This window comes from Mus caroli, chromosome 11 (assembly GCF_900094665.2).
Source record: "Mus caroli chromosome 11, CAROLI_EIJ_v1.1, whole genome shotgun sequence".
NCBI lineage: Eukaryota > Metazoa > Chordata > Mammalia > Rodentia > Muridae > Mus > Mus caroli.
In genome coordinates, this window is record NC_034580.1 from 93,190,624 (window position 1) to 93,201,688 (window position 11,065).

Genomic DNA, 11,065 nt, shown 5'->3' on the forward strand with positions numbered 1-11,065 from the left:
CAACTTCCATGACTTTCTAGAGCAGAAGTTCTCAACCTTCCTAACGTGGCAATCCTTTCATACAGTTCTTCATGTTGTGATGACCCCCAACAATAAAACTATTTCGTTTCTACTCCCCCTCACCTTCCCCCCCCCCACACACACACCCTGCTTCGAGACAGGGTTTCTCTGTGTAACAGCCCGGACTGTCTTGGAACTCTGTAGACCAGGTTGGCCTCAAACTCAGAGATCTGCCTGCCTCTGCCTCCCGAGTGCTGGGATTAAAAGTGTGTTCCACACTGCCTGGCTTAGTAGTTACTTGATAATTGTAATTTTGCTACTGTTATGAATCGTAATGTAAATATCTGATATATTACCCTGATATATATCTGATATTGCTACCCCTGTGAAAGGCTCGTTCAATTCCCAAAAAGAGTCACGACCCATAGGTTGAAAACCAGTGCTCTAGAGTATTTCCACCAAACTTTGTCCGTTCTTTCCCTGTCTGAAATGAGATCAGGATCGACCTCACAGGCTTTCTGGACCTCTGAGTCCGTTTCTGTTCCTTTCTGGCTGCCTTTCCCTGTGCTAGTTACTGAGTTCGGTGCCCTCATCCTCTTTCGTGCTCTCCAATCAACTTCTATCTGGGCAGGTCCCTTGGAGGCCCTCTCCAGAAGCTTCCCCTGAGACCTTGTCTCTGGTCAGGCTCGGTTCTGACCCATGGCTCCACGGTCCGTGTAGACCTCTGTCTCGATTCCCTTTACTTTTCTATGGAGCACGTGGGGAGCGCTTGGTCTGGAGTTTGGCTTCTACGGGCGGGGCGGGTCTGGGGGCGGAGCTATTAGAACCCGCCCCTTCTAGTCCCGCCCCTCTGTTCCCAGTGCCCCGCCCCCTGGGCCCCGGCCCGTGCCCCCAACAGTGCCCTGGCCGCAGAGCCTCCACTGCGGCCCGATGAATGGAGTCGCTTTCTGCCTGGTCGGGATCCCGCCGCGTCCGGAGCCCCGGCCCCCCCAGGTGAGGGCTGACCAGGGCCCGGGTCAGCTGGGCGGGACCTGGGACGACGTCCGGGCTGGGGTCACTGCGCCCCCGTCGGTGGGCACTGCTGTGGGAGCTTGCTGTCCCGCTGGAAGAACAGCTGCGCTAGGCAAGGGCTTGAAGGCAGGCGCCGCGTAGGGGCCCCGACGGGCCCGGGGCTACCGAGCCCGGGGCCACACAGCTGGTGGTGGTGCCAGGCCCTGGGCGGCCAGGCAGCAGGGGTGGGAGGCCCGCGCGCCTTTTGTCCGGGATTTTCAGGCGGGGCGCCCGCCGCCGTTTCCTCTGCCCAAGTTTTCGTTTTCCGTTGGCGAGGCCCCCGCACAGCTGGAGCCACAGGGAGTGGGGGAGGGGTCCCGGGGCGGGACGTCCTTGGCTCGCCCCCTCCGGGTGGGGCTGCGTTGTAGGCTTCGGGGCTCCGGACTGGGACCCCAGCCCTGCCCGGCCCTCCTCTCTGCCCGCTTCGGCTGTGGGTGGGTCCGGGAGTGGGGTGCCAGGGGCATTACTCAGCGCTGGGCTGCTCTGCTTGGGTTCTTTCATCTGCCAGCTGCTGGAGGCTGGGAGGGGCCTTCACCTTCCACAACAGGGTCAGTCCCCTGCCTTGGAGTCTAGCTGCTCCTGTTTAAGTCCCCTCCCCAACGCCCCACACCGACCCCCCAGATCACAACAGCAGCAGAGTAAGCTGAAGGGCTGAAAAGTGTCTGGCCAATAGTCTTTCTGAGTTTGAAAAAGATGTCCCCTGGGGTCCAGTTTGAGGGTCAAGACCAGGACTGAGCCTCTTCCTCTTTTGACACTCCAGCGGGCTCCTGCCCTCTAGGTGTTGGTCCAGCGGGTATGTACTTTGCAAACTCTTTAGGAGACTCTGGTGTCTTAACTGGATGTATTAAGTTCTCCCTCAGTCGGCTTCTTTACCCCGCCCTCCAGCCAAAGTGTGTTTCCTAATTATAAACTTGAAATTCAGGATGGACAGGGGGCAGGAGTGGAGGTCATTAAGCTGGAGTCCTCCGGATTCTCTCCCCCCACCCCCCAACCAACATGTACTTCATCCCTGTCCCCTTGCAGACTCCACCCATACCCCCTGTAGGCTTCTGGTGGGAGGCCTTTGATCCCACGTGGTTCTCCCCTCTGCCAGGGCAACAACCCCATTTTCAAAATGGACAGAGCTGACGGCAGGAGATTGAATCTCCACTGCAAAACTAGTCATTTGGCCTGAAGACTTGGCCCAAAGGCCCCCGGCCCTGGTGGCTCCCTCCAGTTGCCCACATGTGGTTGGATCCACTCCCAGATGGCTGGGAACTCGGAGATCCTGTGTTCCAGGCCCTACCTCAGTGGATGGCCTTCATGCAGGGCTAGATTAGAGGGTCTTAAAGTATGTGAGTTTGTGCCTATTACATTTTTATTTTATTTTACTTTTTGGTTTTTCAAGATAAGGCTTCTCTGTGCAGCCCTGGCTGTCCTGGAACTCTCTCTGTAGACCAGGCCGACCTCGAACTCAGAGATGCATCTGCCTCTGCTGGATTAAAGGCGTGCACCACCATGCCTGGCAATGTTAGTGCCTATTTTACAGATAAGGTCTGACCTAAAGGTATGGCGATATTGTTGGGCTGGAACCTGAGTTCTGGTGGTCTTTAGGGCAGGAAATAAAGTCGCAGGGAGCACTGGAGAGACGTCTCAGCAGTTGAGAGCACTGACTGCTCTTCCAAGAGGACCTGGGTTCTATTCCCAGCCCCCACGTGGCAGCTCACAACTGTCTGTTACTACAGGATCAATCACCCTCACACAGACACATGCAGGCAAAGCATCAGTGCACATAAAATAAAAATAAATAAATTATAAAAGAGTTCGAGGGGAATGTTTTTGGGAAGACAGCCTGGATCCTGCTGGGGCGGGGCAGGTTTCGTGGTTCCAGCTTCAGCTGAGGGCGCTGGACCTGGGGAACAAGCCTTTTGTGTGGGCAGTATGGATGAGGGAGGCCTTCTCTGTCCTCTCAGGGCAACCCTGAATGCATGGGGAAAGGATGCAGTGGTGTTGGCAGAGTTGGGATTGGGGGTGAGGGAGGGTGTGGCATAACAAAGCAGTGTGGGAGTGGGCAATGGGTTGCCTCATCCCTCATTGCAAGGATACTTTGAAACTTCTTGTGTAAAGTTGAAAGACAGACTATATCTGGGTGTGGTGGTGCCTTTAGTCCCAGAAGAAGCAGAGGCACAGGCAGGCAGAAGTCTGAGTTCTAGGCCAACCTGGTCCACATAGGGAGTTTTAGGGCAGCCTACAGAGAGAAACCCCATTGATGATGATGATGATGATAAGTATAAAGGATAGATAGATTTCAGAGCGGATGACTGGACTAAGTGTTACAGTGAAGGATTGGGGCTGGCTCTTCGGGAGAACCTTCTGGGAGCAAGTTTGTGAGGTGCGGCACCCCAAAGCAGTCTGTTGCATGGTACAGGGATGCTTCATGCAGTAGGTGGATTCATGTGATGCTGGATTCCAATGCAGGGATCCAGAGAGATCCAAGGAGCATGCAAACATATTCAAATGAGCATATACATTAGTGCTAGAGATTTTTTTTTTTTTTTTTTGAGATAGAGTCATTTGCTATGTAGCCTAGGCTGGCTTTGTCTGTCTCAGCCTCCTCGGTGATATGGCTTAGGTCTGATGGCAGTTCCTTGGGGGCAGGATCTGGGTAGCTCATTCTTTGATTTGTCAGAGTATGCTCTCAAGATGGCTACTGTCTTCATTGTCCCATTTACAGTTGAGGACAACTGAGGCGCACTGAACTAATGGTAAAGACCAGAGAAGGGGAGGAAGGGGCCACCAGCCGGGTTCTAGTGTCAGGACTGGCCCTCACGGTCCAGCTGCTGCCACACCCCCTGAGTCTGTGCCCATTTAGGAGAATCCAAGTCAACAACCATCCTCCTGCCGGTTTGGAACTTGGTTGCTTGTTTTGGTGGTCATCAGGGTGGCACAGGGTGGCACAGCCTCAGGTACCTCCACCCCCAGGCTGGCCACCCGCGCTCCAGCCTGCGGTAGTCCCTTGGTACTCTCTGTCCAGTGGTGGCATCAGCCCTGCCTTGCTGGCTGCAGTGGTTCAAAGGTGAGGGATTGGCTCTGTCAGGGATTTAGACAAAGCCTGGTTTTAATTATCCTGCCCTGCCACCCAACTCTGTCATGAATAGAGCCTGTGGGAGCCAGTGCTGCCTCTCCCCATGCTCACCCCCCTCCCGCCCGTCAAACAGCCCCACTTTAGATCTAGGCCCCTGTTTCTCGTGAAATTGTGCCAGCGTGTCAGCAGGGCAGTGCCAGGCTGTGCCGGGAGGACATCTCTAGCATCTGAGGCAACATCAGGCCCAGATGGCCTTGGCTTTGACTATCACAGAGTTTGAGCCCTTTTTTTGGGGGGGGGTGTTCATTACCTGTCAGAGTGGACAAAACGAAAGGGCCCTTCTTGCTCAGCTTCTCATGCTACAGGGGAAAGGATGCTGGACTGTACCGTGATGCTCAGCCTGGGGGGCTCTGAGGCCCAGGCTGCCAGGCTTCTGTCCACGGCGCTGTTTCCCCCACACCCCACCAGTGCTAGTTTCTGGTACGGAGTCCTGGGGGTGTGGCAGAGATGAGTGGACAATGTGTCCTGTTCATCTGTGTCCCCAGTGCCCAGCTCAGCGCCTGGCACAGCGCAGCCCTCCATAAATGTTTGCAGGGCGCAAGCCAGAAGCCTCCCCCACTGGTCTCCTGGGGTGACCCGGGCCTAGCTCTCTCCCAGGCACAGTTTTCCTGTCAGACTTGAGTTAGTCAAAGGCAAGATCATATAAAATATGCTCGGGGTGCTTCATGCTGGGCAGGTGTGTTATTGCATCTCAGCTGATACAATGAGATTCCATGGCTTCCTAAGTTCACACAGTGAGAGACAAAGCCAAGGCACTGAGCATGCTCTTAACCTCATTTCAACTGCCTAAAGGTGTCATGTCTGTCTCCTTACCCACACACTCTGGCACCAGGCCAGCACCTAGGGAATGTTTGTTGACTGACTGACTGACTAACTGGATTCATAAACGGTGAGACAATGTGTGACAACCCACAGAATCCTGTACCCCATCCTCTTAGGAAGACAGCCTGGGAGTGTTGCTGTCTTGTCTGCACAGAGTGCCAGAGCCAAACCTAGGGAAGAAGGGAAAAGTCTCTGAGGGCTTCCTGTCGCCACTGCCTTGCTAGGCTGCCAGGTGCCACTGTCCTCAAAGCTCCTGGCTTCCCTTGCTTTCACTCGGAGGGAGTTTTTCCTTTCCCAGAGTTCTGAGGCAAGACTGTGAGCGGAATCAAAGGCCTGCATCCTATCCCAGTCCTGACCTTAGCTCAGGCTTAGCTTAGGATTGATACCCTAAGCTGGCTCCGTGCTCTACTCCCTGGCTCTGTGTCCAGCCATTCCCATCAGCCCTCCTCCTCCATCTCTGCCTCATATGCCTGGATTAAAGACACGGGCCACCTGCCCCGACTGAGGACTGAGGTTTGAGTCTGGAGCCTTGTGCATCCGAGACATGTGCTTCCTCACTACCTACACATCTGGCCTCATGTTTGCTTTTATTTTTTCTTTTACTTCACTTTATTATTTTATGTGTATAGGTGTTTTAGCTACATCTGTGTCTGTACACCACACGTGGAGGTCAGAAGAGGACATCTGATCCTCTGGAACTGGACTTACGAGTGGTTTGTGAACCACCATGTGGATGCTGGGAATCAAACCTAGGACCTCTGGGAGAGCAGCTAGCACTCTTCACCAGCAAGCCATCTCTCCAGCCCCTTTACTTTATTTTTTATTTTGAGACAGAATCGTGTTAAGTTAAGGAGGCTGGTCTCTGTAGCCAGGTCAGGCCTTAAATGTCCACCCTTGTGTGTCAGTCCTGGGATTATAGCCCTCTCATCCAGCTGCACAGTTATCAACTATTTATCTCTCAAGCAACAGGTGTTGGATTTCCAGCCTGCATCTGTCCTAACCCTTGGGCCCAGGGACATCTTCAGCTTCCTTTAGCTCTGACATACCTAGGTTGTTGGGTCACCCTTCCTTTCTGTTCTTTTTTTCCTGGTCTGAAGTAGCATTAGTCAGTTAGGCCCACCCCCAGGCTGCAACTCCATCTGCTCTTAGGGACCTGCGCACTGTGAGATGTTTGGCATTCTACCTTCTGACCCAGCAGATGGGCCCTGGGAGATGAGGGCCTGGGGCCTGGGCTGGCTATGCCCTTCAGGCCCTCGGGATCCTGGAGCACCCTATGGTGGAGTGTTTGGTTGGGCCTTAGCCTCTTAGCTCTTGTTTAACTCTAAGCCATCGATACTGTGTGGCTTGGGACACTGGTCTCCAGTTTTTCTTTCATGTGAACTTGAGGCTTGAAGCTTACATGTGCTAGTCAGGTGCTTTGTGACTGAGCTAGGTCTTAGCTCTTGGCCTTTAGTTTTTAAAACCTCAGATACAATCCATCAGCCATACTAAGAGGCCTGAGCAAGGGGAATCAGGCCAATTGCTACCGGCAGCCATTGCTAGACAAATAACAGTCAACGGATGGAAGTAAGAACACAGGCTTTGTAGGAACCCATGAGCTGTAACCCCAGCACCTGGCTCAGTAGCACCCATTCGCAGGGGGTGGCAGCTCACATCTTCCATAACCCTAAAGAGTTATGGATCAAGCCAGGCAGTGGTGGCGCACGCCTTTAATCCCAGCACTTGGGAGGCAGAGGCAGGCGGATTTCTGAGTTCGAGGCCAGCCTGGTCTACAGAGTGAGTGCCAGGATAGCCAGGACTACACAGAGAAACCCTGTCTTGAAAAACCATTAAAAAAAAAAAAAAAAGAGAAAGAGTTATGGATCAGAAGTTCAAGACCATCCTTGGCTACATAATGTGTCTGGGGCTAACCTGGGCTACATAAGACCCCACCATAAACAAACAAAAGAGTCGTTTATGGACAGAGTAATCTGAAGAGAAGTGAACGAGCCTGGAAGTAGTGAGGCCTCTGTCACTGGAGGTATGCAAGCCCTGCTGGACCATAATGTGGACTAGTAATAATTCTGGCACTGAGCTAAAGGTCAGCGCAGAGCCCCCTGGGGGGCACTGCTTGGGTGTTTACACTGTGTCACAGCAGTTAAAAGGACTGTTTCCTGGACTTGTGCACACTGGGGACTGAGCCTGTGGCCAGATGCCTGCCTGGCCTGGAAGGAACACTAAAGGCTGGCTACTGTGGTTGGGGCTAAGTGGCTTCCCAGAGGCCAGATATTCCTGAACAGTCTGGCTGCAAGAAGCCCGGAAGGTCTTGTGTGATATGATGTGGTCTGGAGAAGGCAGGAGGCCATTCTAGAGCCAGAAAGACTGGGTGACCAAGGAGCAGGAAGGCACTGGGGCCACTGGTCCTGAGGCTGCCTTCTTGTCCTGGGTTTGAGTACCAAGGGATGGGTGAGTTCCTTGGTCCACCGACACAGCCTCATGTAGCAGGGGCCTGCCTCAGCTGCTCCCTGTCTGAGTCTGGCCTGTAGGAGTGGAGCTGGGGAAAGAAAGCCTTAGGCCCAGTGCATTTGGGGGCATCTGGGGGTCGGGGAAAACAGTGGAGCCTTTGTTGACAGCTGCCAGGAATCTGGCGGAGGAGCTGGCCCTGGGTTTGGCTGGGTTCTCCACAGACTGGCCCTCTTTGAAGTGACCCTTTCAAAGCTCAGCCTGTATTCTTGAGAGGAGAGAGAGCTTGGGCAGACTGGGCAAAGGGCTTGCTGGCCTCTGTGGCGTGGACAGGGGGCAGGAGCCCTGTGGGACCCAGGAATGTGGTGGGCTAGGGTACATGTCAGAGCTATGTGAGTGGTCAAGTACTAGGGGTCTGACTAGTGACAAGTTGGGATGTCATTTCAGGGAAGGGCAGAGTTCCTTCTGGCTGGTGCCTGGTTTCTTTCTTTTACCCAGCAATTTGATTTCTTTCTATATTGGGCTCCCAAACCAGCACTGTGTTCTTGTTAATTCCCACCACTGCTGGGAGAACCGCTTGGGAGACTAGGGCAGGACCACAGGACCCAGAGGGGTGGGGCGGGGATCTGGGTCAAAGGGGCTTCCCCCACTCCTTAGAGTTTTTGGAACACTGGGGACCCCACCTCTGAGTGGAGACACCACCTCTGAGTGGAGACCCCCCTACCTGAGTGGAGATCTCCTACTTCTGATCAGAGAGCCCTGTGCTTCCCCAAACATCTCCTTATCAATGAGGAGGCAAAGATGGTTTACCCAGGGGAGAGCTGGAGGGAGAAGAGAGGAACAGCTGGTCATGGAGGGTACCATTCCCATCTCCCTGTTTATCCTTTAGGGAACGTGAGGCCCAGAGAAAAGGCAGGCTTAGGAAGAGAAGAAGTAGAAGAGAAGGAGGCAGAATAAACAAAAGCTGTCATGGGAGCCAGGCCGAAGCTGAAGGATCAAGAATTCAAGGCCTGGACAACTCAGTTGAGATGCTGTCTTGAAATAAAAAGGAAAGCGAGAAGAGGGCTGTTGATTTATCTCAGTGATAGAGTGCTTGTCTGATGTGCACAAAGCTCTGGGTTCAACCCCCAGCCCTGGATAAACTGGGTGGTGGTGCATGCCTGTAATCCCAGCACTCAGGAGGAAGTCAGAGTCCAGCACCATCCACTGCTCCGTCTCCGTGAGGCTGTGAACTCACAGAGATCTGCTTGCCTCTGCTTCTGAGTGCTGGGATTAAAGGCTTGTGCTACCATGCCTGGCTTAATTAACTTTAAAAAATAAAAATACAGAAAAGAATGGAAGACAGAAAAGGTGACATCCAGGTAAAGAAGGAGAGGCTTCCCAGGGTTTCCTGAGGGAGACTGTGAGTGTGTGGGGCGGAGTGGTGTGGACAGGGGAAACGGCCAGCCAGCCTTGTCCTACCCTGATGCAAGGCTGCCTCTCTTCCTACTGACTGTAGCCATGAGATGCAGAGTGGTGGTTTGGGGACAAGGGATCGGAGTGTTTGTAAGTGGGCTGACCGGATCTCACTGCGTAGTAAACTGTAGCACTGTAAGTGTACTATGCTGGTCACGCACTGAAACTGCCCAGCGGTGCAGTTCTCTGAAGGTGTCACACAACTGTCCTCACACCGACTTAAGGAAACCTTCTGGAGCCCTGGCCTCTGGTTCCTCCCCCAGAGGGGGTGGGGCTCTCTGTGTTGCTCCCCGTATCTTGAGCTGGCATCTATACAACTGAGCGCTCATTAGCTCTAATGAGACCTTGGCCATGGGCCCCTGCGCCCTGCTGCACCTGGGGGAGGAGTTGTGACAGCAGAGAGTGGGCAGGTGTACAAGATGGGAGCTATGGGGATAGGTCACCAGGCTGGTGACAGAGCCCATTCATTCATCCACTTCCTCCCTCTTTGCCTCCTGCCTTTGCCTCCTGCACTGAATCCCAGGGGCCAGGTCTCTCAGTGCTAGGGACTAGCTTATCTGAGGGACCAGGCTCAGGCTGGGGCCCCCAAGGACATTCCCAGGCATGGCTGGCATAGTTGTCCTCCTCCAACCTCAGCCCAGGGCAGCAGAGGAGGCTAAAAGCTTGGGAAAGATTGGGCAGTGGTAAGATCTTCAAGCAAACCAGCCTTCATCTCGTGGGTGGTCATTACGTACAAGCACCCTGGGCTCCACACAGCCCTGCCCTCAAGGAGTTCCTTGTCTGCTTTTCCTATTGCCCAAAAGCCAGACAAAAAGACTCCACTACGATTTTTATAAACAATAGCCTGTGAGATTCCTGTCTCCATTACCTGCCAGTCCAGACTGTTCCCACGGCCCCCTAACCTAAAATATCAGGGTTAGAAGACCCTGGCAGGCCAAAGGAGCAGTGTGGTACAGAGTCAGCAAGGGGGACCAGAGCCAAGGTGGTTAAAATACACAGATCACTCATTCAGTTCGGATCTGGGTGACCTTGCCTGGTGCTGGTTTTATTTATTTATTCCAGTCTTTTGACAGGGTGTGTGTAGCCTTGGCCAGGCTGGAGCTCAGGGGAATCCCCTTGCCTCTGCCTCTTGGGTGCTGGGATTACATATTATTTAGCCTCACAAGAGCACACTTTTGAGTCTGTAAATACCTTGTAGTGGCCCTTGAACATATACCTTCAGTGTCTTCAATGCTTTACAAATATATATTTTTTTAAATTTATCTTTCTTTTCTTTTCTTCTTCCTTCCTTCCTTCCTTCCTTCCTTCCTTCCTTCCTTCCTTCCTTCCTTCCTTTCTTTCTTTCTTTCTTTCTTTCTTTCTTTCTTTCTTTCTTTTCCTTCCTTCTTTTCTTTTCTTTTCTTTTCTTTCTTTTCTTTTCTTTTTTTGGATACAGGGTTTCTCTGTGTAGCTGTGTAGCCCTGGCTGTCCTGGAACTCACTCTGTTGACCAGGCTGGTCTCAAACTCAGAGATCCACACATCTCTGCCTCCGAAGTGCTGGGATTAAAGGTGTGCACTACCACCACCCGGCTTGTTTGTTTGTTTGTTTTTAACTTTTAAAGAATTCCATGTCTATGAATGTTTTGTCTGCATGTATGCCAGTGCACCACGTGTGTGCCTGGTGCCAGAAGAGGGCGTCATAGCTCTTGGAACTGGAGTTACAGATGGTTGTGAGCCACCATGTGACGGCTGGGAGTCAAACCCAGGTCCTCTGGAGGGGCAATGGATGTTCTTAACTTCTGTGCCATCTCGCCAGCCTCGAAAATTAGTATCACAAGTTTTTAAGGCAGAGTCTAATATATTCCAAACCTGTTTCAAACTTGATTGGTGGCCAAGGATGACTTTGAACTTCTAGTCTCTGGCTTCACCTCCCAAGTGCTGCCGTTAGTGAAAGTACCACAATGCCAGGTTATATACAGCTGGGAACCCAACTCAGGGCTTCATACACGCTATGCAAGAGTATCAGCAAATGAGCCATACCCCAAGTCCCCAAGAACTCTTTAGTAAAATACTTTCTGTTGGGTAGATGTTCAAAGGCCATCACTAAGCGATGTATATTTATTATAAAAACAAAATAAAAAACCAAATTCTTTTTTTTATTTTTATTTTTTTTTTTTTTTTTTTTTTTTTTT

The 11,065-nt window shown here is 52.4% G+C and overlaps 1 protein-coding gene across 2 annotated transcripts in view; it reads left to right on the top strand.

Annotated features, from left to right (window-relative positions):
- Nucleotides 1–913: 913 nt before the first annotated feature.
- Arhgap23 (Rho GTPase activating protein 23) overlaps nt 914–11,065 on the top strand; it is an 87,956-nt gene continuing 77,804 nt past the window's right edge. For both annotated transcript variants that reach the window (XM_029483623.1, XM_021177408.2), the window contains exon 1: nt 914–993. In XM_029483623.1, the coding sequence (XP_029339483.1) occupies nt 931–993 (63 nt within the window). In that variant the 5' untranslated portion in view covers nt 914–930. The remainder of the gene's footprint in view (nt 994–11,065) is intronic.